The 27,031-nt window shown below is 39.5% G+C and overlaps 1 protein-coding gene across 6 annotated transcripts in view; it reads right to left on the bottom strand.

The window, feature by feature from the left end:
- The window catches only part of MTR (5-methyltetrahydrofolate-homocysteine methyltransferase), a 105,826-nt gene that overhangs the window by 28,322 nt on the left and 50,473 nt on the right, over positions 1–27,031 (bottom strand). For all 6 annotated transcript variants that reach the window (XM_019032072.4, XM_019032075.4, XM_019032073.4 and 3 more), the window contains exons 16-22: positions 21,794–21,973; positions 19,666–19,782; positions 19,214–19,354; positions 12,338–12,427; positions 10,983–11,135; positions 9,917–10,024; positions 8,710–8,810 (exon numbers count right to left, since the gene is read on the bottom strand). In XM_019032072.4, coding sequence (XP_018887617.2) covers positions 8,710–8,810; positions 9,917–10,024; positions 10,983–11,135; positions 12,338–12,427; positions 19,214–19,354; positions 19,666–19,782; positions 21,794–21,973 — 890 coding nt within the window. The remainder of the gene's footprint in view (positions 1–8,709; positions 8,811–9,916; positions 10,025–10,982; positions 11,136–12,337; positions 12,428–19,213; positions 19,355–19,665; positions 19,783–21,793; positions 21,974–27,031) is intronic.

The raw sequence follows: 27,031 nt of genomic DNA, 5'->3' as shown, positions 1-27,031 counted from the left end.
AGACAAATTTCAATTCATGGAGGAGAGAGCTTCCTGGAACTCAGAGGAAACAGGAATGTCTGCCCTGGAAAATGTTATAGGAATTACTTCTATTTTAAATTTACAGAGTACCTTAATGTCATTTTGATAATTTAATCTTCTTCTATTTGTTAAAAGATGTTGAAAAACTTACAGCATGCATTTTTACTTATTTCATTACATCAACAATTCTTAAAATTAAATAGGCAAAAACGTTTAAATAACAAGAACAGAAAAGAATGCTTAAGACTACAACATGACATACTGGCTGTTAACAATGGGTGCTGAACGCTGGGGCAGGAAGGGGACTGGCTTCTCACTATATGCCCTTTCATACCACTGGATTTTTAGCTTGTACTCATATTACTTTTTTAAAAAGAGTTAAAAAAAAACTATGACATATGGAATCTTCAGTAAAAAGTAAGACAACTTCAAATCAATGGTAAGTATATTCAGCTCTGTTGGCACTAACCCAGTAGCAAATGCACGCTGGAGGTGTTAATGATGTATAACCACTGCAGGTTATAGCAGGAATGAGATGGTACCATACGCTTTTTTTTTTCTTTTTAACATACTGAAGAAAGTCTAGTACCTGGATCTTTTGTTAAACAATGACTAAGCATAGACTGTCACATATAAAACTAGGAAAAATAGCATACTGCTTTTAAATCAAGACAAAAAGGCATACATTTCAAAGCTGATTTTTTTTAACATTGTATATGTTTTAAAATTCAACTAAAACGCATCAGTATGATGGCAAGAATCATCTTGCTGTCACTGCTTTTTCTTGTTTCAGCAGTGTTTCTCTCAGGAACGTCTTATGTGGATGCTTGCCATGTTTAAGGAAGAGTAAGGAAATTGTTGTGGCTGGAACAGAAATGGAGAAGGATAGAGTTGTGGGTGATAAGTTCAGAGGAGGAGGAAAAGGCCAGAGCCTGTGAAGACTTTGCATCAGAATCACCAGGGGAGCCTTTCCAAAATCAAACAACCTGAAGCTTGGACTCCATTTTCCAAAGACTGTGATTTAACTGACCAGGGGTGGGGTCCGGGAAGCTTCCAGATTATACCCACTACACAAGGGCCTTGCAGACCACTACAAGGGCTCTGAGTTTTACTGAGTGAAGAAAGAAATCAGTGGAGGGTTTGAACAGTGGAGTAAGAAATCTGACTTAGATTTAACAGATTTACTTGGGACTGAAACAAGTCCAGGGTAGAGAAGCAGAGAGACTGGTTAGGCTGCTGCAAAAATCCAGACAAGAAGCAGTGTAGGTAGTGAGAAGTGGTCAGATCCTGGAAATACTGTGAGAGGAGAACTGATGGGTTACATGCGGGTTATCCGACGAGAGGATGATGCAAGAGTTTTGGTTTGAGCAGCAAGAAAAATGACGTTGCTATTTCTTTAAATAGGGGAGAGCTGGGGAGGTGTTCACAAAATGGTGGCAATTAGTTCAGTTTTCAAAATATTAAATTTGAGATTTCTTTAGATATCCAAATGGAGCTGTCAGGGAGTCCACTGGATATGTAAGTCTAAAGTCTGGGGGAGAGATCCACAGTGGAGATACAACTTGGGACTTGTCAGTACATCAGATGATACTGAAGTCACAAAACGAATAAGACGACTTCAGCCCACCCCAGGCCTTGTTACTCCAGGTGTGCTCCTGTACCAGCAGCACCAGCCCTATCTGAGAGTTTGTCGGAAATGCAGAACCTCCAGTCCAGACCTACCCTAATCAGAATCTGACTTTTAACAAAATCCCCAGGTGACAAGAAGGTACATTACAGTTAGAGAAACACACACCTAGACAGTGAAGACAGAGAAGAGGTCCAAGGGCTGAGCCCCAGAACATTTCTGTGTTTAAAGACCACTCCCAGAAGGAGAGATCAGCAGGAGAGAATCATAACCACAGATCAGTGAGGTAAGAAAACGACCAAGAACACTGAGCCAGGGGCCTGGGTGACAAGTTCAATTTCCAGCTAATTAGCCTGCCTTCAAAGTCGTCTTGCTGGGGAAATAGTCGAATGTACTACTGATTAGAGGGCAATTCTCACTATTTCCACACACTGAAATGACACTTATGGTACTGGGATGCACAAAGGAAGTTGCTCACAGCCCTGGTCAACCCATGTAGGACAGAGGTCCAGTTCCACTCTCCAGCAGGAAAGAGAATGGGTTTCCTGGCACATCTGAGTTGAGAAACTGTTGGCAAGCTCTGAATTAGAATATGGTGTGGCAAGTACTACAATGAAAGCATTTACAGTGTACTATGTATGGAAGGCCCAAAATGGGTGACAACCAGAAGCATCCTAGAGGGAAGTCTGAAATGGATTTTGAAAAATTAAGTGGGTATTAGCTGAAGGAAACAGGGAAGTCTAGGCAGAGACCAGCACTATGAGGGCCCAGAGTCCTGAACTAGCTAGGAATCCCAGAGTATGTGAAGTCAGAGAATAGGGCACAGGTCAGATCCAGCCTGCCCTCTGTGCCTGCTACCATTCTTCCCACTATCCCTCTCCATTCCCTCTCACCTCTACCACAACCTCCTGTTTTACCCCTACACATAACCCCATCTTCCTTGACTCTCCCTCAGTTTCCCTTTGTCATTTTGAGCCATACCCTATGTCTGTAAGCCTCTCCCTATACACATTCCTGTATTTCGCCACATGGGAGGCTAAAGAGAATAAAAATGAATGTTATGGAAGTTGTTGATTTTACAGTATTTGTTTTAAAGTGCTCAGAAGAGAGGTTGGGTATAGAAGCTCATGCCTGTAAACCCAGTGCTTTAAGAGGCCAAGGCAGGAGGATCACTTGAGGCCAGGGGTTTGAGTCCAGCCTGGGCAACATTAGCGAGACTTTGTCTCTACAAAAAAACTTTTTTTTTAAGTGCTTAGAATAGAGCTATGAGAGCAAGCATTTAATTTGGATACTAATCCAGGAAAAAAAAAAAGTTGCACTGAATGTTTTAGCAAAGGCATCTCATACTATTTAAGAATACACAGAATTTCAAAAATAAATACTGTAATATAAGACAAAAAGTCCTTTTCGTCTCCAGAAGAAATTTAAAAAGGAAAATAAAACTGCATCTGCATCTTTTAAGGTACCTGATACTTGCTGTCATTTTACCCTTTATTTCTCACTTAACTAAGGTGGCAGCCTATCTGCTGCTCCTGCAATTCACACATGCCACCACAAGATGGCATGTGTTTCCATCCAGTCTGCAGTCCAGCCATGGTTTCCAACCTGTACTTAAGTAGTGCCAGTGGGGTCTGTTGCCATTTCCATTACTTTTTAAAAAAATAAACAAAACAAATTGTTGATCTCTCCTTCAAAAAATGGATCCAAAGCCTCTAAATAATTATCAGCATGTGAAGTGCTCAGGAGAGACTGCATTACTATATCTTTGACTTAGGTACAGTCATGTTCCTCACTCAGCTGAACGTTCCAACATTATACAGTTTGGAATTATTTTCATGCTCAGCCATATACTGCTCTTTTACATATACTAGACAGTTATATTAAGAAAAACTGGTTATCAGACCCATGTTTAAAAACATTAGATGTATGATGTATAACTTTAAAATGTATCATAAAATAGCATATTTTTCTTACATAATGAAACACTGTGCATTATCTGTAATGGAAAATGTCCTCTTTTGTCTTTTCCTAGTTACTATTACAGAGTATATGTAAAATTAACCTCAATGGAATTAATCAAAAATATTTCCAAATATTCTACATTATTTCTTGGGGGGAATTTAGAATACAGACATAACTCAGAGATGCTATAGGTTCAACTCTAGACCATTGCAATAAAGTATCTCAATAAAGTGAGTCATGTGAATTTTTTGGTTTCTCAATGCATATAAAAGTTATGTTCACACTATACTGTACTCTATTATATGTGCAATAGTATTATGTCTAAAAGAACAAGGTATACATACCTTAATTTAAAAATACTTATTGCTAAAAAAAAATGCTAACGATCATCTGGGTCTTCAGTGACTTGTAACCTTTTTGCTGGTAGAGGGTCTTGACTTGATGTTCATGGCTGCTGACTGATTAGAGTGGTGGCTGCAGAAGTTTGGGGTGGCCGTGGCAATTTCTCAAAATAAGACGACAGTGAAGTTTCCCACACCAATTGAATCTAACTTTCACAAAGATTTCTCTGCAGCATGTGATGCTGTTTGATAGCGTTTTACTCACAGAACTTCTTTCAAAATTGTAGGCCAGTCATCTCAAACCTTGCCCCTGCTTTATCACCTAAGTTTACGTGCTGTTTATTCTAAATCCTCTGTTGTTATTTCAACACTGTTCATAGCCATCTCAAGAAACTACTTTCTTTGCTCAGCCTTGCTCAGCCATAAGAAGCAATTCCTCATCTGTTGAACTTGTATTATGAGATCGTAGCAATTCATTCCCATCTTCAGGCTCCACTTTTAATTCTGGTTTACTCTTGCTATTTCTACCACATCGGCAGTTACTTCCTCCACTGAAGTCTTGAATCCCTCAAAGTCATCTATGAGAGTTGGAATCAACTTCTTCCAAGCTCCTGTTAATGTTGATATTTTGACCTCCTCCCATGAATTACAAATGTTCTTAATGGCATCTAGAATGGTGAATCCTTTACAGAAGGTTTTTTGATTTACTTTGCCCAGATCCATCACTATCTATGGCAGCTACAGCCTCACAAAATGTAAGACTTGAAAGTCAAAATTCCTCCTTGATTCACAGGCTGCACAATGGATGTTGTGTTAGCAGGCATGAAAACAATATTCATCTCCTTGTATATCTCTATCAGAATTCTTGTGACCAGGTGCACGTCAATGAGGAGTAATATTTTGAAAGGAATCTTTTTTACTGAGCAGTAGGTCTTAATGGTAGGCTTAAAATATTCAGTAAACCCATGCTGTAAACAGATGTGCTCTCATCCAGGCTTTGTTATTCCATTTATAGAGCACAGACAGAGTAGATTTAACATAATTCTTAAAGCCCTAGAATTTTCAGAATGGCAAATGCACACTGGCTTCAACTGATAGTCATCAGCTGTGTTAGCCCCTCCACAAGAGAGTCAGCCTGTCCTCTGAAGTTTTGAAGCCAGGCATTCACTTCTCCCCTCTAGCTATGAAAGTCCTGGATGGCACCTACTTCCAACAGAAGGCTATTTCATCTACATTGAAAACCTATTGGTTAGCATAGCCACCTTCCTCAGTGATGTCAGCTAGATCTGGAAAACTTGCTGCAGCTTCTCCATCAGCACTTGCACTTCACCTTGTACCATTATGTTAGGAGACAGCTTCTTTCCTTAAACCTCATGAACCAACCTCTGTTAGCTTCAAACTTTTCTTCTGCAGCTTCTTCACCTCTCTCAGCCTTCACAAAATTGAAGACGGTTGGAGCTCTCTTCAATTTGTTATTGCTCCAGCAATGCCAAACTGCTCTGGGTGAGACTCTGGCTTAAGGGAATATTGTGGCTGGTTTAATCTTCTATCCAGACCACTCAAACTTTCCTCATAACAGCAGTGGGGCTGTTTTGCTTTCCTATCATTTGTGTATTCACTGGAGGAGCATTTTAGATTTCCTTTAAGAACTTTTCTTTTGCATAAACTGCTATTTGGTGCAAGAGGCCTAGTTTTCAGCCTATTTCAGTTTTTGACATGCCTTCCTCACTAAACTTAATCATGTCTAACTTTTGACTTAATGTCGAGGTGTGTGACTCTTCTTTTCACTTAAACACTTAGAGGACTACAAGGCCATTACAGAGTTATTAACTGGCCTAATTTCAATATTGTTGTGTCTCAGGGACTATGGAGGCCCAAGGAAAGGGAGAGAGATGGGGAATGGCTGGTTAGTGGAGCAGTCAAAATATATATATTTATGGATTAAGTTTGCCATCTTCTACGGGTGTGGTTCATGGTACCCCGAAACAATTAAAATAGTAACACTGATCACTGATCACAGATCATCATAAGAGATATAATAATAAGGTTTGAAATATTGTGAGAATTAGGAAAATGTGACACAGAGACGTGAAATGAGCACATGCTATTGGAAAAATGCCATCAAGACACATGTTCTATGCAGGATTGCCACAAAACTCAAATTTTTACAAAATGCTGTATCTGCAAAGCTCAATAAAGTGAGGTACAATAAAACAAGGTATGCCTGTGTTAATATTAGACATTATACTTGTTTACAACTCAAGTCAAAAAAAATATTGTAAAGTAAGGTGATATATTACGAAGTCCCAGCTTTTGGAACCAAAAGCCCTGAATGTGGCTTGACACTTGCTAGCCATGTGACTATGACGAAATCTCTCAAGTTCTCTAAGCCTAAGTTTTCTCATCTATAAAAGGAGAAATACAATAACAGGCAGGGTAGTAGGATCAAAACCATGAAAAGGAAGGATGAAAGAAAAGAAAGGAAAGGAACCAAAACGACAACAACAAAAAGGTGACAAAGAAAAAAAAATCAGTGATACTAAAGAACTGTATAAATTGGGAAGTGGTAAACAAATGGTAGGTAATAGTAGATTCTTGGTGAATACATCCTTAGTTCTATTCAAATCCTCAAATTTGCAATTCTATTGCATCATATCTTCCCCATTTAAAAAATACATTTTCTCTCTAAACAGAACTGTCAGTTTTAGCCCTCTTTATTTCTTTTATCCCCACAAAGAAAAAACATTGTTATCATTTTTGAGATTCACTGCAACAATGATAAAAAGCCAGGAAAGAAAAGGATTAGATACAGGATAGGTTGCTAGACTCACTCACTAGGCTGGGTAATTCCTTCAAGCATACTAGCCTGGTACTGACAATAAAAGTACACATTATTCCATAAGACAATCTCCAGGGACACTTGTCTACTAGCTGACACCATAAAATTAAACTCACCAATGGAAGAGTCTATGTGTTATCACACACAAGCCAAAGGAGTGTTTGACATGAAGTTTGCACATTCACTTGTTTTTGTAAAATGAAAGTAACGTTTCATCAAAAAGTGTTTCTCCAGTTAGACTTATTAGCAAAGATAAGCAAACCCAAAGTGCCCAACATATAGCAACTGGGTTTGTTGCAGGAAAGCCTCAGGCTTAATACGCAGTCTTCACAACTGCTGACATTCAGTTCTAGTAGCACCCTGGAGAAATGCCACAATGTTCCCTGGCTTCTTAAAATGTCTTTACTGGAGAAATAAACATTGCTAGTATAATACTCTCAGCTAAGAATCCACTGATCAAAATAAATGATGATAAAGCACATGACAATGATATCTCAAGAATCACTTTTAGGAAGTTTACCTACAAGTCACTTTCTTCAATGGTTCTTGTCCCATTAAGGCTGAACATGTACCTGGCTATTTAGCCTGAGAAACAGTAAACTTTTTCAAGGAGAAAAGTCAACTAAATCATTTTGGTGTCTCTAGTATAATGCCTGGTATGTAGAAGATGATCTATAAACATTAACTGAAGTGAATTTTAACTGATTGTGATGAATGCAAACAGGAACCAACAACCTCAGGTTTGCAAAGGTAAGCCTATAGCAGAAATGCTTTGTAGACTTTAGGAAGCAAACACCTTATCCAAATATTTATTATATAGGTAAAATTTCATTACAACTATCTATCTTCAATAAATTTATCTCTTTAAAAAATAATAAGTACATGGATAGAAATAGTATTCCTCGTTTCTAGGACTAGGAGAGAACGCTAAGTCTTTAGACAGTAAGTGAGCAGGTAAACAGAAATGCTTGTGAAGACAGTCAGAGGGGAAAAAAAAATGCCTTCCTGACACTGCTTCTCTGTCTCCAGCCTTCCTGAAAGGTTCTTAGCTGCATTTAATTAGCCTTGAAGGCAGAGATGGATACAAACGTTGACAGCAGGGACAGAGCTTAGCAGGTAATTGTTACTTGACAGCAAAGAAGAGAACTGAGGAGTACAGGGATAGCTCCAGTCAATTTTCTTCTCTATCTAGAGAAAATAGCACATTGGAAAGAAGTCTATGACTCAAAAGGACTGGTGGCTGGACATGGATATGGGAAAGCATTATTTCCATCAGGCTTTTCATTACAAAGAATATGTTCAAATCTAAGCGAAACACACACTTACTACAGGTCATCAACTCTCACACGCAAATGATTTTGTTATGAATATTTATTAATTATAATAAGATAGAAAGGGGTTTTACTTGTATACAACATTCCAAAATCTAGCTTAATCACCAAGAACACAGGGTCCTGGCTCTAAGCAAAGCCAACTGAGACTTGTACAGAGAAGGCCTTCCTGTAAAACTGTTTAGCCAAGGTCTCATAAGATCTCGGTTCTAAAATCTGAGTTTATTGAAAGGAAAAAGAGGATATGATGAACACCACTGGCCATGGGAAGGAGCCTGATATTCCGGCTATTAGCACCTCTGTCCCAACATCCAACCCCAGGAATCCTCTGGATGGTTTCTACCCCACTTGAATAGCTTTTACTATTCTTTATGTCCTTTTTGAACACGGATAATTACTAACTTATTTCATTTGAAATGCTGTGTTCACGTAGAAAATTCAAAAACACAGTAAGCAAAAAGAAATAAAAAATAACCTCTAATATCCACTGCCATGCCCTACTCTTCCCACCCATTGAAGAATTATTCTGTTAAAAAGCTTTCATTTTTAAATGGAAAAGGGGTTGAAAGACGTGAGGTCCTAACTTACCGGAAATTATTGCAGCCAAGGACTACTCCAACTATGTTCTTGCCTATGTCGTGCACGTCGCCTTTAACAGTGGCCAGCACAATGGTGCCCTGGTAAGGGTCCTGGAAAGGAAGCCAAGCAGCTCAGCAAGGCAGGGTTGTTTAGCGTGGAACACCTAGTTCTCCAGAGCCAGGCAGGGGCCAGCACAGAAAGCAATTCAATACAACCAAGAGCACCTCAAAGACAGACCTGGAAACCGAAGACTAAACAGTTCAAAGGAGGCCCACCTAATGGGCTAGCCCAAGGGGCTTCAGCCAAGATCAGGAGGTCCCATCCTTTCAAAGAATAGTTGATGTTCACACACAAAATAGCACCACAGCTGAAGACCACATCCTTAACTCTGGGTGCGGGGGAACCTACTTGACAAATGTTTACTGTTAGCAATTAAGGGAGAGGCAGGGGAGAGGGGAAGGAACAGGTTAACTGTATGTGTATGTCCCATCTGAATCTGAAAAACCACAACAGCCCAGGCAGAGGGCACGTGAGTATCTTTCCTCAGCACTGTTGTTCTATGCACAGTTAGCATCCCCCACTACTCCCCAAAAAAAAGAAAAAAAGCAAAACAAGAAGGATTTTTATAAACTCTGTGTTTGAGCCATTCACAAACAGATCAATTTAAAAATTCAGAATCCTAGAGGCCAAAGCTGTCTGAGCTTCACAGGGAGCTAAACAAGGTCAAAAAGCTTAATGATTTACTCTGGTGGTGCAGCCAACAAGAATTAAATTGAATCCAGAAGTGGTGCCAAGGACATCACCAGCAGAAAGACTATTCAGTTAAGAGTTTTCTAAAAACAAGCATGACTCAATGACCTCAAGGGCGGGGACAGACCTTTGAGTGAGCTGTGCCTGGCACAGTACTTGGCACATCACAGCAGCTTCATAAATGATCAGTTAATGAAGGCACAAATGAATGAACTGGCTTTGTCTTGAAAACATGGGTTTTGATTGAAAAATTGTATCTATATTAAAAATGTTATAAAGCTACATTCAAAAGAAAGTCCCAGAGTATTCTGATACTCGGTTAAAAAAGGGAGAGATGTGGGATCATGTCTCTATTTTATCCTCAATAACGAACACAGCCAACCCTGACTGCTTAGGCCCCTACCACCACCTCAAGTCTTCCAGGTCAACTCACTAAAGGCCCATAGGCCTGAACAAAATGACTTGCCTCTTCTTCTACTGTGCCGTTCAGCACTCTGGTTTCTTCTCTTTCTTTTTCCATGAAAGGGATAAGGTGGCCAACAGCCTTCTTCATAACCCGGGCTGACTTTATAACCTGAGAAAAAAAGCATAGATCAGGTATCTTTCCCAAACCACAGGAACAACTGCTGATGGCCACTTGTGAAATTTGGGCACACATTAGGAATGCATGCTTTGACTTCAGGACAGCTACACTGGAGTCTTCTGACAGTAGGCAGAACAAAGGATAAGCTCCCCAGAGGGAAAGCCAGTGAATAATAAGGTACAGCAGAAGGAAAACAAGGCTGGAAATCAAATGTTGCAATTTCTGTCTTCTGAACTTTGGCTTGTTTTTTTTTTCTCTGTCTAGGAGGCCCTCTATCTTTTATCCAAGAGTTCTATGTATCCTTCAGGACCAAAGCTTCTCCACCATGAGCTCATTCCCAGCCTTCTCTTCTCAATCCCCAGCTTTAAAACTCACTTAAAATCCAGTCTTACATTTAGGCAAGATGAGGGCCTTTCAGTTTCTCAAATGCCGCACAGCCACTAACCTACATGCTCAACAAGTATGTGTTAACTGATGTGGTTAGCAGCTGCTGTGAATCAAAGTAAGAGTTCTGGTTTTACTTTAAACAAACCACTTAATGTACCGTCATTTAAAACAGTAACATTTGTCTCAAAATATGCATCCTTACAGATGAACAGGGCCTGGTCAAATCAAGTCTTAATGTTAGTAACTCTACATTTATCTTGGGTTTTACTTTACTTTTGGAGGGGAGAGATAGGCATTGGGGGTAAGAGGTGATACAAAAATTAGAACATAAGGATTATGATAGATTATAACGCTAAGAATTTTCGGATTTCCAACATCCACACCACTCTGAAGATGGATTCTTCCAGACATGACTCCTAAACATATTTAGAGAAGGAATGACTAGCCAATACCATTGAACTCTTGTCCAAATTAAAACCTGAGAAATATATCCCAAATCGCCATTTATTAAATGACAGAGAAAAGATGCAACTGTGAAAATTTCTCCCCATATTTTGCCAACCTGAGGTAGAAACATTTTTCCAGCTCCAAAAAGATCACCAACAATTTTCATTCCATTCATCAGGGGTCCTTCAATTATATTGAGAGGTCGGGGATATTTTTTTTGGTTTAACCTGGCTTCCTCAGTATCCTCAATAATATGTTTTTCAATGCCCTAAAAAAGACAAAAAAAAAAAAAAAAAAAGAAAGAAAGAAAGAAAGAAAAAAAAATCACCTAAAAAACTGCCTTACCTCCACAGAGCTATCATGAAAATGCTTAACAGCACAGGTTCCAGAATCAGAGTGCATGGATTCAATCTGGCTTCCTATCACTAATTTAGGCAATTCAATAAGCCTCAGTTTCCTCAATTAGAATATTACAATAGTATCTCATATGTTTATTTTGAGGATTGAGATAAAGTGCTTAGCTGGCTTTACTGATACAAAGTAAATACCTCATACACTTCCAAAACAGAATGTTGTATGCAGTAAATACATACAATTTTATATGCCAATTAAAAAATGCTTTAAAATATACCTCAGTAAAATGTGCTAATAGAGAAGGACTAATAAGTTCAAATGCATCATAAAATACATTTTGTATCTTAGTGTTTTACCAGATTATACATTAATAAATACCTGTGGAGAAATCAGTAAGTTTTCTCACTGTAATGCTGTAGGGCTGGGGAGAAATGACACTGGATGGGGCCCTTAAATGAAGTTCAAATCCATGAAGCCTCCATTGACTTATCCACCCTTCAATGACAAGCCCCACTCCTCCAAGGTCCCCAGTTCAATGATCCTTGGATTGGCCAACTAGCTCCACAAACTGAAATATGTGAATCTCAAAAGGTGAAAGAGTTAAATGTTAAACTCCAGAGCCAAAAAAAAAAAAAAAAAACCCAAAACAAAACTCTGAGATTCTCCAGACTCACACAGGAGGAAACTGAAGCCAAGAGATTACTGATCTTGCTTAAAGCCTAAAATTCCAACTATGAAACTGACTTGCTGACCAACTGACCAGCAACTTGGTCCAGGACAGGATTCACAGCCTCAGCACTACTAACACTTGGGAAGGAATATTCTTTGTGGTTTGGGGCTGTCCTGGGCACTGTAGGATGTTTAGCAGCATCCCTGGCCATAGGATGCCAGTAATACCTCCCATGCACAGTTATGACAATCAAAAATGTCTCTGAACACTGTCAAATGTGCTATGGTGGGGGAGGGGGGCAGCTGGGGGACAGCAAGAGGGACCTCTCCAGGTTGAGAATCAGTGGTCTAGGCATCTCCTTCTCCAGCTACTGTCACACCGCCCACAACAGGATCAGTCAGCCATGATGAGCCTCCAGCCCTCCAGTTCAGGCCCCTGTAACTTACCTTCACAAGGGCATACTCAAGGCGTTCTTCGACAGGGCCATTTCTCCACTCATCAGTCTGAATGACTTTCTTCCCTCCTGTTCCTTGAGTCTGAATTGAAATTGAAACCAAGAAATGGATACAACTCATCACTAACCAAACTGTTTGATGGCAAAACAAACAAACAAAAAAACCTGTGTCTTATTCTTCTTTTACTTTTCCAGCCCCCTAGTAGACTGTCCAGCATAACATAAGATCTCAATGAATGTTTGAGAGAAGGAGAGGATAAAATGAGAAATCTTTTAGGGTTTGAACTGTTAGTGTAGAGACAGAGTAAAATTCCATTCTTTCCTTTCCCTCTTTTCTAAAAATAACAACTCCACACAAAATTTCCAGGACAGTAAGAGAAGCTATACTCCAAACCCGATGAGCTTTCAAAGCTCTCAACAAGGATCACCAGTACCCAAAAACAGATGCAGGGAGGCCATAATGAAGCTAAGTCAGACATCAAAGGTGGGCACACTAGGAGGTGTACGACACAGACTATGCTCTCAAGGACTCTGCCATTGTTATGATTTGAAGGTGTCCTCCAAAAGTTGTGTTGGAAACCTAATCCCTCTGCCCCCATGAATGGATTAATGAATTTATGACGGCTGGATTAATGTTGCTACCATGGAAGCAGGTTTGCCATCTCTTTGGCTCTCTTGCTCTTGCCCTCTTGACATGAGATGCCCTCTGCCATGTTATGACACAGCAAGAAGGCCCTCACCAGAGGCCAAGACCATACTCTTGGACTTTCCAGCTGCCAGAATTGTGAGCTAAATAAACTTCTTTATAAATTACCCAGTCTTTGGTATTCCATTAGAGCAAAAGAAAACAGAGTAAGACAGCCATGTCATAAGAGAGGTAGAAAATATGTAAAGAAAGAAAGAGAGTATATGTCAAGGGCTGAATGAGTACATAATACAGACTAGGTACATAGGAATTTTGAGGAAGGAATGGTTATCGTAAGCTAAGGTGGCAAAGAAAAGTTTCAAAGAAGCTGAATGATGAGAAGGGGCAGATTCAGCAAAGGAACAAAAGCACAATGATCATGGCACACCTGATAAATTGCATTACTTTATTGTTTTCTCCACCTCAGCTGGCGGTACCAGCTGCCAAACCGGAAACCTAAGTATCACCTTTGAATCTCCATTCACTACTCAAATTCAATCAATCACCTCATCCTAATGATTACACCTCAAAACTTTTTCTCTCCATCCTGCTTCCATTTTCACAGCCCAAGAACTAAGTAGTCTCCACAGCCCAGAATCATTCTGGTCTCTGATTCATCTTCCACACTGTAGCCAAAAGGATGCTTCCAAAATGCAAATCTGATCCAACTGCTCCCTGTGAAAAAACTCTCTGTGTAAGTTTCCTATTGCTTTCATGACATGGTACCGATTCCTTACCATGCCATCCAATGCCCTGATGAGATGGTTTGGCTGTGACCCCACCCAAATCTCATCTTGAATTGTAGCTCCCACAATTCCCACACATCGTGGGAGGGACCCAGTGGGAGGTAACTGAATCATGGAGATGGGTCTTTCCTGTGCTGTTCTTGTGATAGTGAATAAGTCTCACAAGATCTAATGGTTTTATAAAGGGGAGTTTCCCTGCACAAGTTCCCTCTCTTATCTGCTGTCATGTAAGACGTGCTTTTCGCCTTCCATTATGATTGTGAGACCTCCCCAGCCACGTGGAACCGTGAGTCCATGAAACCTCCTTTTCTTCATAAATTACCCAGTCTCGGGTATGTCTTTATCATCAGCATGAGAATGGACTAGTACACCTGATCTGGCTTTCTCTTCTGCCATTCCCGACAAGCTTCAGCCATCCAGAACACTTCTGTTCCTTATGCTCCCCTCCTCATCATCTCTTCACCACCAGGCCTTCGCATTTGTTCATCTGACATACATTTATGCAGTACCTATGACCATGCCAGACTCTGGCTAGATGCAAATATCTCTCCCTTGGCAGGGACCACCAGCACTGCACTCTACCCCCAGACCTTGGCCTGGCCACCTCCTTTATTTCTCTCAAGTCTCACCTGACCTATCACTTCCCCTGGGAAGCTTTCCCTGACCACCTCTAGTTTGGGGTCAGAATCTCCCTCAGGCTTCTCCTAGCGTCCTGCACTTCCCCTCTCACAGCACTTGCTGCATTGGGTGACAATCACCTCTATACATTTTTGCATGTATCACTGAGCTGTAGGCTCTCAGAGGGTAGGGGTACATCTCTCTTACTAGTTAGATCCTCTAAGTTCAGTCAAATGAATGGCACAAAGCGACATTTTAGTAAATATTAGCTGGATGAATTAATGCTACACAAAGACTGATTTTGCTGGAGTAATGTTTGTCCAGGGTGGTAGAGGCCAAGACACAGAGGGCCAAAAACCCATGCTGTGGAGTTTAAATTTAACCTTCCAGGCAATTGCATGGGTAGAAGGGGGAGACATTATTCAAAGTTCTAAAGCTGCAGATTAACATTCAAAGTCACATTTTTAAGGGAATCACAAAATGCGGAGAATATTTTAATAGTCCTTGATGAAGGCCTGGACTCAGTAGTGGTAACAGGAGGAAAGGAAAGGACAAATATAAAGGTATTAATAGACAATAACTAAGAAGGAGAGGAGGGAGAAATGCAAATCAAAAGCACAATGAGATACCATATCACGCCAGTTAGAATGGCGATAAAAAGTCAGGAAACAACAGATGCTGGAGAGGATGTGGAGAAGTAGGAATGCTTTTACACTGCTGATGGGAGTGTAAATTATTTCTACCATTGTGGAAGGCAGTGCAGTGATTCCTCAAGGATCTAGAACGAGAAATACCATTTGACCCAGTAATCCCCATTACTGGGTATATACCCAAAGGATTATGAATCATTCTACTATAAAGATACATACACGTATGTTTATTGCAGCACTGTTCACAGTAGCAAAGACTTGAAACCAACCCAAATACCCATCAATGATAGACTGGATAAAGAAAATGTGGCACATATACGCCATGGAATACTATGAAGCCATAAAAAAGGATGAGTTCATGTCCTTTGCAGGGACATGGATGAAGCTGGAAACCATCACACTCAACAAACTAACACAGGAACAGAAAACGAAACACTACATGTTCTCACTCATAAGTGGGAGTTGAACAATGAGAACACATGGACACAGGGAGGGGAACATCACATACCAGGGCCTGTCGGGGGGTTGGGAAGCTAGGGAAGGGACAGCATTAGGAGAAATACCTAATATAGATGATGGGGTGATGGTGCAGCAAATCACCATAGCATGTGTATACCTGTGTAACAAACCTGCACATTCTGCATGTGTATCCCAGAACTTAAAGTATAATAATAATAATAATAATAATAATAATAGAAGAAGAAGAAAAAAGAAAGAAGAAGAAGAAGAACAAGAAGAAGAAAGAAGAAAAAAAGAAAGAAGAAAGAAGGAAGAAGAAGAAGAAGGAGAAGAAGGAGAGGAGGAAGGAACTGGGGAGAACTCCAAGATTTAGGGCCAAAGTGGTAACTAGAATAATAATACAAGGACTCTCATATGTTGAAAAACCTGAACGAGATAGTAATAAAAAAGAAAAAGTCCCTCTGATGTTCACAGTCCCATCACTTGATACCTGTAAATACCATTTGTTCTATTAGCCACACAATCAGACAATTCCTACCTGGGGGATGGAGTTTTGCTGTGTAAAAACAGGGCGGTGTGTTCCAAACACTCTTGAAAAAAGGAACTGGTGTGTTCACAGAAAAATACCACAATGTACCCGACTTATGGGGTGGGAAGGGGGCAAAAAATATATGATTATGGACGGAGGCAAAAGAGGATACAAACAGCAGTAAAGAATTCACTGAAGTGTTGGAGGTTGTGATGTCTAAAAACTATCCCACCTGATAGCTATGTTCCAAACCTGATGAATTTGACTCATGAAAGCAACACTTAAAATGAAACAGTACAGTTAAAAGCAGTTATTTCAGAAATACACAATGGCATGCTGAGGCCCATCTCACTATTCATGTAGTTATTCAACAGGGAGTTCTCCATGATACACATACAAGGTGCTACACGGTTTTCACATACTAAGGAAGACCAGACCCAGGCACACTGTGGAAGCTTACATAGAAAGCTACCAAGCAAACTGACCAAGCAATTGTCATGTCCATCTGGCTACTCCTTGTATCTGTACGTGTACAAAGCTAATGAGAAAAACTACTTCTTCCCACTCTAGAGTTGCTTCTGCCTCACAGGGGCCTCACGGTTGTGTAGGTTATCAAAGGGAGTAAACTGCGGCAGAGAAAGCCAAGGAAGAATGTGAGCTCAAATGGTGAAGGGAGGGATCAAGGCCAAATCAAAGAACAGAAAACTTTCCCAGAAAGTATCAAGAATATTCTCAAGCTCCCGGGTCATTCCATAGCCATCCTACCCGGAGCATCAATCCTTCCACTCCATAGGAGGCCTGGCCTCCATTAGGGTACCATTTAATAAAGATCCTCCATGTAAATTACATGGTATCTGGAAATTTTTATTATCAAAAATAATTTACTTACCACAGGTCAGTCTGAACTAAATTAAGAAAATTATTTTTCAAAAAAATCCCATTCCTCCCCAAATGTGAGATTAGACAGCCTCGGAAGATCAGAGGCTATACTCTTCCCACTAGTTTCAATAATATATCAGACAGGAATCTGGGTGCAGACTTCCTCATTTGCAATAACCGAAAGAGATCATTCTCTTATAAAAGAGAAAAAAATCCCTTGACTCTTATTTGCCTCATAATATTCCTGCTCTTCATGCTCCATTTGCACTCACCGCATCCTAAGGAATTGCTACAGAGCTGGCGACTCCCAGGAGTTATTAGAGGATACCTGTTTTGGTTATTAATTCCCTTAATGGCAACGGAAGTCACCTTGAAGGCAGACAGTCTCCCTGACAGAGAGGTCAGTGGCTTATAAGAAGCCCTCGTGGTTACATTAAGAATGAGGAAATTCTTCTATGATGAATTGTTAAACTCCTGCAATTGCTATTAAGATTTCCCTCACTTTGACAGTGCCTCCAGGGGCAAAACCTCTTGGCAGCTCAGCATGACATACAGAAATGAAAGCTAGTAAACAAACGCTAAAAGTGAGTACAGACCAAAAGAATGCCTAGCACAAAATACAATGTCAAAAAACCTTAAATGGGAACGGTCTTACAAATAAGGAGCCCCTTTCCTAAGTGAGAGGGCTGCCTCCTCTGGATAGATCAGGGAAAAGATAAAAACACAGCATTTCATGGGTTAATTAAGAACTGTCTAGTATGACTTCATGGTAATAGAGGTTATGATGCCCCTTTGGCCTTCAACAGAACTCTTTGACAGTTATTAATGAAGGGCCCCCTACTAGGTAGAAGATAGACCATGACTCAAAACTGAATAGTGTTTAACGCCCATGTCTCAATGTTCAAAGAATAAGACAGGGCTAAGCACTCTATGTGAACAGAAATGGTCAATAAGAAAAAAATTAAAAATCTATGGAATGTTTCTTAAGTAATGTGCTGAGAAGTAGAACTTGACTGTATCTGCCACAACCAAATGAAACATTCTGTCCTGGGTCCACATGAGAAACTGGAAATGTTTTTAAGGAACTGAGAGGAGGGTCGTGTGAGCGTTGGCACAGTGTCTGAACTCCTTTCAGCTTTGCTGAGCCTAAGGCTTCCATAAGCAATTTCAGAAATCTAAGTCTTACTACCAGTAAGGCTGATAAAACAAGGATGTGGTTAATCTCATAGTGTCCTATCCTTCTTCCACAGCATTTTATTACTATTCTGTGGAAGAGGCAAAGTTGGCAGTTCTATCAGAGCTAAATTCAGATTCTAACATGGAAAACATTAACAAAGTTGGCAAGAGACACAAAAGCATCCTACCACTTTCTCAACATGCTTTGTGGGAAAAATATCTTCTTTGCCATCATTCTCTTAAACAGATTAAAATGCAAGTTCTTTTGAGGTAAAGATCTCAACTTTCCTTAAACTGAATTCTAAGAAGAAGCATCTACGATAGATACTTCATGTGCCTAGGACTGCGCCCAACATATAAATGAGAAACAAGCTGGTGTTTGAATTAGCTATAATTATACTCATTTTTTACACATCAAATGTGCACAGACCTAAGCCTTGAACTGCAGAACTTTGCCACAGATGGACCAGATCCTAACATAAACAGGTATACAAACCAAAACATGGAACAGTGGGGACCATGTAACACTAACATAGCCACACAAGAAAATCCAGAACAGCTATTTTAAATAATGAGGTAGAAAAATATCAAGTAAAATGGAAATATGTTCCCAGTACACTGCTAAGAAAAAAATATTACCATAAAAGCATCTAGAGTATAGTTCTATTTTTGTAAAAAATGTATGTATATGTACCTATGCATGCATATTCATTTTGCAAAAAGAAAAAAAAAACTCCCATCACTTAAAGGTTATAACAAAATCTCAAGTGTTTAACTTTGGGTGGTAGGATTACAAGTGATTTTTATTTTCTTCCTTTGCTTACCAGAATTTTGTAAATTTTCTAGAACTAATATGTTACTTGGTACAAGAAAAATTAATTTTACATTTTAAAATAAATTTAAAGAAACCTAAGTTCAGAATACGGAAGCAGCCTAGGCATGGTCTGTTTACCCTTCCTTGCCCTAGCTACACCACCATCTCTGCAACTCTCTGTAGAAATCTTCAGTGATCCAAATATATGATTCGATATTTGCTTCTATTCCACAATGAAGGTCTACTAACTGTAGGTGAGTAATACATTCAAAGATAGGAAAAATCCATCCATTAGAACACTTGTTTCTCTACCTGGGCATAACGTAAGAGCTTCTCAGTGGCCTCAGGGTCTTTATTCCAGATGAGATCTTCACAGAGCTGCAGAAGTTCCTTATGGATATCATCATACACAGGGAGGTTTCCAGCATTCACTATCCCCATGTCCATGCCAGACTAAGGGCAATACAAATAAAAATGAGAATTTACAGTGATACCTTAAGTCAGCGATCAGCAAACTTTTCTCTGTAAAGGGCCAGAGAGAAACTATTTTAGGCCATAGCCTCTGTCACAGCTACTCAACTTTGTAGTTACAGCATAAAAGCAGCCACAGACAAGATACAAATGAATAGGTGTGGCTCTACCCCAATAAAATCTTATTTACAGAAACTGGCAGCAGGCCGGACTTAGCCTGCATGCCACACTTTGAAAACCCCTGACCCAAGTAAAAACTGGTTTCCGCAGGGCTAAGAGTTCTTCTACCATACCTTGATTGCATGGTAAAGGAAAACCCCATGCATTGCTTCTCGAATGGCTTCCATTCCTCGGAAGGAGAAGGACAAGTTGGAAAGACCTCCACTTATTCTGGCTCCAGGTAATGTTTCCTGGCAAAAATTTTAAAATATGAAAAGATTCCCCTTTTTTGCCAAAAACAGCAATCACATCTCTTAAGCTTTATATAGGAGTGGAAAGAAAAAAAAACAAAAAACATCCGAAGTTCAAAGTAATTCAGAGCTTCTTGTTACTAGACATAGACCAAAGCTTGCCGTATTATAGTATTACAAAGGCACTGCTTCGTAAGTAGTTTTTCCTACTAGACTCCAATCTCCCTAAGGAGAACACGCGTATACACACACACACACACACACACACACACACACACGCAGAAAGACAAAAAGGAATTCCTTATTCATTGAAAGTACAAATTACTAGAAGGCTTCCATAGCCTAAATGAACAGACTCCCTAGTTCACTATGAACTTGACCAACTATAAAAGGACAAAAGGAAATTGAAGTTCCAACCATACCGATGACAGTATCAAGCATCATGAGGCTTGTGGAATAACAGGAACTCTCACTATTATTGGCTCAAGAATCTAGGGAGACAGTTTGTCATTATCTACTACTATGAGCCAACCACTTCTGGGTATATGCTACAGAGAAGTTCAGGCATGCATGTCTAAGATACATATATAAGAATACTCAGAGCTGCATTGTTCATAATGTCCAAAAGCTGGAAACAAACTAGATGTCCATCAACAATAGAACAGTTAATTGTGGTATAGTTATACCATAGAATATTATACATTAATAAAAATGAACAAACAGCTACAGCCACACAGATAAATCTTTAGAATGAAGTTGAGTAAGAAAAAAACATAAAAATATTATGATTCTATTTTTATTAGGCTCAAAAGCAGGCAAAACCAAACTATATCATTCAGATATTGTCAATTCTTACTATTTTGTGGTAGTTATGTTCTTTAAAGTCACTGCAAACACTGAATTAGGGAATACCAGAGCATTGCTCCTCGGAGAAATACAGGGTTAGGTTCCTATGAGCCTCTGATGACATTTTTGTCAACCAATCAATACATAACCTTGTTTTGTGTATTTATGTTAAGATGCTTTATCTAATATTTACTGTTGATTCATTAAGACTGAATTCACAGCCAATGGCACTATAATTCATGTCTGAACAAAGCTTGTCTAACACACATATTTCCTCCCTAAGGCACATCACAGCCTTCTTGCGCTTAGAACACTACACAGCACTAGTATGGGGCCATTTTAAAAAGTGACCTCACCAACAAAACGCATAAAAGTGTGAAAAACATGGCATTAGACTTCAAAAAGGACATCTGTGTACAGGATGAGAGCTGAAATAAGAAGGTAGGTCACTGCCATGTTTGCCCTCTTTGGGAATAATATGGGTTGGGCCACTCAAATTTTCCACCACTCTGCATATGGGTAAGTCTGAATAACTGCAGAAGTGACGTTGAGTATTGATTTTGGGGTCACAAATAAATTTCAGTAAGTACATGAATTTGCAAATACAAAATCCATGGATGATGCAAATCAAATCTACATATATAAGCAATAAATTTATGAACAAAAGCAACAGAGTAGCATCATAAAACTCAGGACAATAGCTACTTTATAAAATTGAGAATGAGGTGTAACTGGAAAAGGAGAGACAGATGGGGGCGCTAGCTATGCTCTATTTTGGGACCTAAGTGAAGGCTCTTATATGCTTCATAATTAATTATTTATCAGGTTCTGTGGTTTTTTTGTTTTGTTTCATTTTGTTCAAGACAGGGCCTCACTCTGTCGCCCAGGCTAGAGTGCACTGGCGTGATCCCAGCTCAATGCAACCTCCACCCTCCTGGGTTCAAGCGAGTTCATCAGGCTCTGTTATATTCTCCAGTCTGTTTGTTACACAAGTTAAAAGTCTACTAAAGAAAAAAAATAAGGTCTCCTACATTTCAGAAAAACAATTTACTAACTAAGAATGTTAACATTTCAGCCAATAAATATATAAGTTAGTTCTAACCATTCATTAGACCCATGGGACAAATTTGAGCCATGACTTGGGAGAGAACATGCCTACACTTACTTTAATGACTTTTGTTGCATGGATAAAATTAATGGCATACAAGTTGTGTTCCTCCATTCCAGTCCCAATGGTTAGGATATTAGGGTCAAAAATAATGTCATTTGGATTAAAGCCCAGTTTTTTCACAAGCAGATGGTAGGCCCGGGTGCACACTCTGACTTTTGTGTCTGTTTCTGTTGCCTAGGGAAAAGAGCAAAACATGTAGTTTGAAATAGAAAAATTAAGTTATCTATTAAAATATTAATATTAAATACCTGCTATTTTATTTTAATAAAATATTAATATTAAAATATTAAGTGTTATACATTAGAGCACATTTCACTCACTGAAAACACTCAAGTGTCAATGCTTGGATTTCACAGAAATCTAAATGCCAAGCAGCTTCCGATCACTTATAAAATTATCTCAGAGGAGAGACTGGTTTAAAGATCTCTTTGTGTTTTCACAAACACAGCAGCTATACTCTTTCTGCAAAAAATCAAACCCTAAACATATACACACATATGGTATATTATGAAAAAGCTTCTAAAAATACATGCATATGATAAAAAATCAAATACTACTAAAGAAGAGATTAACATGTAAGTGCCCCTTCCTCTCTTGACCTGCCAGCAGTGTCACAACCTATCACCCAGGGAACACTGCCATTGCTTTCTCAGATCTTCTTGCAAAAACATTCTAAGCATATTCAAGGATATGCATTTATTCCTCACCTTCACCCATTTTAACACTGGCCTAACACGTGTCTTAAGTCATAAATACAAATTAGTCTTTACCTTCAAAATAATGTCCCTAAAAGGCAAAACACTGACTCTAGCAAGGCTCATCCCCCAGCTGCTTCCCATCAGCCTCAGAATCTCAGCCTACATCTCCAATCTCATCTCCTACCATTTGCCCTCTCCTCTACTCCGCACCTCCTACGTTGCTCTTTTGGTGTTTTTGAAACCCGCCAAGCTTGTTCCTCCCTCAGCAACTTTCATTTATTGCTGCCACTACCCAGAACATACCATGACATGGCTTTGTGCTTCACAGAACTAAGGTTTCTGCCCAAGTGCCCCCTTTTCAGAGCCTACCTTAAATCACCCTCTCTAAACCAGCCACTTCCACCCTTCCCCACCTCCTCCATTCTTCTTCGCAGTATTTCTTTCCAGAAATTGTATTATTTTGGCAACATCTTTAGTATTTTTGGTTGTTTATTACTTATTAATTGGTAAACTCCTCTCCCCTAGATAGAATGCCAGTCTTGCTTTATCCCCAGTGCCCAGAGCAGTGCCTGTCAAAGTATGTGCTCAACATTATGTATGAATGCTGCTTTTACTCAAAGCATTTCTGAACTTTGTCATGGAAACTGTCTTCAGATCAAATTTACAACCTCAACACAGGGTATTCACCAAATTACATCCTGAATTATTTCTGGTTGTATGAAAAATCAAATCTACTCTTAAAAAATGATTACTTGCTATCACTCCAGAGATAAGAAAAAATAAGTCACAATTCTGAAGGTCAATTCTCAATGAATGCGAAAAATGTTCTTGAAAAATGGCCAACCCTACTGCAATCTATATTGCAGACTTCTGTGGAGATGAGGGGGTAGGGACACTGACATAGGTCAAGTGCATCTAGTGAGGCCCTAGACAACAGAAATGAGGAGTAGGGGAATTATGAAAAGAACTCACTCTTAGATCTAGTCTTTTGATCACTTACTACTTTGGTATTCTCTTTCAACTGTTTTCTTTGGTCTCTTTAATCGCTCTCTGCAGCTGGTGGGGTGAGACTTCACCCCTACTTGGGAGGGAAGTGCCTCCAGGACTTAGCAGACAAAACGGCCCAGGGAAAGGGAGACAGGAAGTGGTCTCTGTGGCCTCACTGCACCCAGGCTTTAGGGAAGGTGGCGAGCTTTCGTCTTCCTTAATGGAATTTTCTCAATGCTTACTTCCTCTGCCTTCAGTTAGAGTGAAAAGGTTAAGGTTGAGACTGAGATGTGTGTCAGAAAAAACTGGTCAGAAACAGCCCATTTGCAGCTGCCTTTAGTCTTGAACTTTTAAAGTTTACCCTTCACCAGACAGCCCAATAGAGTTCTAAGCTCTAGGTTCATGACTCAGCTAAGCTCACTAAGAGAGAAGGCACAGGGGCGACCAATGCTACTAGTATTACTGAGTAACCTAATCTGGTTGGTAGATGAAGAAGTCAAGGTCCTGGTCATTCCTCTCCTGAGCCATGAATATTGTTTGGCCAAGCAGGGCAGGTTGAAGTGAACAGTATGTTACCCACAGGAGAGTAGGGTGTAGGGCCCAGCTGTGTACCAAAGACAGCCCTGCTTGTGGGGCAAGCAGGTTCATCCTCACAGGACAGGAATTCATTTCTAGAACCAAAACAGAGTCATCAACTCTAACCTCCATAAGGATGAAGCCCTTGTCAAATTGTTCTCATGGCGTCTAGCACAGTATCTGTGCCACATTAACAGATACTCAACCTCTGTCACTTGATTAAACAATGACTCTCAGAGTGAACACGGCATTGGTGTACAGGCCTTTGTCAGGAGCAGGTCATATCTCATATCACGTAAGGTTCACCAAGCTTCTGTCTTACTTCTCACCAGGGCTGTGGGACAGACACACTAATAAAGCCTCAATCGTGCTGGTGGATTTCACAGATCCAGAATAGAAGTTCAGTAAAACAACGGAATGGGAGCTTTACTCCATCAGGAAGGGCTTTCAATCCTGGTTGCACATTACAATACCCTGGAGGGATTTCTGTTTGCTTGTTTTTTATAATAGTAACACCTCACCCTGAACCAGTTAAATCAGAATCTGGAGATGGGGTCTCAGCAAGTGTTTTGTAAAAGCCCCTTAGTGATGCTAATATAAAGCCAGGTGAGAACCACCAACAGGTGAGATGTGGCACCTTCTTCAGTTGAAGTAGAAGAAAAACTCAATGAGACTCTAAGCAGCAAGAAGGAAGGAATAAATGCCATTTATAGCTTTACCAACCGGTTTACTCTTAAGCCATAGAGAAGCTAGACTGTGACCAGTGAGTAGAAGGCTTTACTTAAGAAGCACATGGCTCAGATTCTGCTAAAATATCACACACTCAGGGAGTAATGCAATAAAACAATTTTTGATTTGGTCATCAAGGCAGACACTGTGAGGAAGAGAAGGATAATGTGTAGAAGACATCTAGATTCTTTAATGTAGTCTGACAAGGAGCAGAGATCGAACAGGGCTAACTTCAGAGGTGAGTTAAAGTTTTAAAATCGAACTGAAGTAGTTGAAGATGGGCGAGAGAACCCTGGAGGAAGCAGAGGCCCATCCTGGGGCTGTAATTAAAAAAAGAAGTGGCCCGGCCCAGTACAATGGCTCACATCTGTAATCCCAGCACTTTGGGAGGCTGAGGCAGGTGGATCACCTGAGGTCAGGAGTTCGAGAACAGCCTGGCCAACATGGTGAAAACCCATCTCTACTAAAAATACAAAAATTAGCCAGTTGTGGTGGCAAAGGCCTGTAGTCCCAGCTACTTGGGAGGCTGAGTCAGGAGAATTGCTTGAACCCGGGAAGCGGAGGTTGCAGTGAGCTGAGATCACGCCACCGCACTTCACCCTGCACGACAGAGTGAGACTTGATCTCAAAAAAAAAACAAAAACAAAAACAAAAAAAACAGAAGTGATGGAAATGGATGTTTGTGCCTTTCAAGAGAGACACTGACAAGTAGGAAGGGAAACGCTGAAGAAAAGGAAGTTTCCAAGGGAAAAAATCTAAAAATCAATACCAAAGGGAAAAAACTTACCAAAGAAAAAATAAGCCAATTACAATAAAAACAACAAACAAAACACACAGGAATGATCTAGAGATTGCCTATTTAGGGATAATTACAAAACTCCATTGAATGAGTAATTGAAAGACACGCCATGTTCCTCAATGACAAATCTAAACACTGGCAAGATACCAATTCTTTGTTATTTTCCAGGTTAAGATTAATTAGATGTTAATCAAGATCCAATGGTTCTCCATAATTAGAAATTTATTTTCAAATCATTTTAAAACAAGAAAATGAAAAAAACAGGAAAATGTGTTGCATATATTGATTATTCTTTTATATAGTTTACACATGTGCAAACAAAAACTAATATAGACTATTCTGCTATTATGTGATAATTATATTTCTAAGACACTTCACGTTATCAAAAATTGTCATACAAAGTCATTTTTGTGAACCTAAGGATTATATGAAAAAAATTAAAAATCATTTCATTTAGAAAAAGAGAACTAAATCTAGAGTCAGTATACCTGTCCCACAGAAATTTCAATAATAAAGGTGTCCTGTATCTTGTTATGTAGAGTTAAGAATAACAGTTGGTCAAAACTATTAGCAACAACAAAAAACACAGAAATGTTTTCTTGTTGCCTTTCAATCCAGAAGTCTCAGGCCCACCCTCCTGTCATATCTGGTCTTGACCTTGCAGTTGTGTTTGCAACATGGATCACAGACATTAACCAAACACTCAAACACGGCAGCCAGATATTGAAACAAAGCTGGTGTGCCTTGCTTAGTCGCAACAGTAGTTTCCCATTTGAGGGAGTTGTTTTTTTCCCCTATAATCAATGGTGTCAATCCAAGCAAAGCAAATCCCGGTTCTTAACTGAATGCTACATCCAATAGCATTATGAGAACTCAATCAACAGAAAACATGCCTTTATATAAAAATACCTGTATTGCTGGCTTCTTAACTTTGAAAGTATACAGGATTTTTGCTTTGCTTTTTATAATTTTCAATATTTATGACAATTTGACAGTGAGCATACATGCCGCTCCATAATCTGCATAATATTTAAATACTCTGGAGAATAGTCCAGTAAAATTATGTTACCTAAGTTATCTAATTCTCTTCAGTTGGGCACTTGGGCTGTTATATTTTCAATAATGTTGGTGTAAAATCTCGGCATATACAGTATCTTATGCTGTTGAATTCTTTTGTTGGAATAATTTCCCAGAAATAAGATTATGAACTCAAGGGGTATAAACCATTTTTTGTCTCTTGACAGGCATTATATTCTCTTTCAAAAGGACTGTACCAGTTTATACTACACTCTGCAACAAATGAGGCTTCAGTTTTATCACTGCTGTATCTACATAGACCTTGACCATTTTTAACTTTACTAATTTAGTAGGGATAAAACATTACCTTAATGCTGCTCTAATTTGTATATCTTTCATAACTAGCAAGTTAATTTTTTTTTCCTA

Source organism: Gorilla gorilla, chromosome 1 (assembly GCF_029281585.2).
Source record: "Gorilla gorilla gorilla isolate KB3781 chromosome 1, NHGRI_mGorGor1-v2.1_pri, whole genome shotgun sequence".
NCBI lineage: Eukaryota > Metazoa > Chordata > Mammalia > Primates > Hominidae > Gorilla > Gorilla gorilla.
The sequence above is the reverse complement of the archived record's forward strand: the minus strand, read 5'-3'. Positions and strand labels throughout refer to the sequence as shown.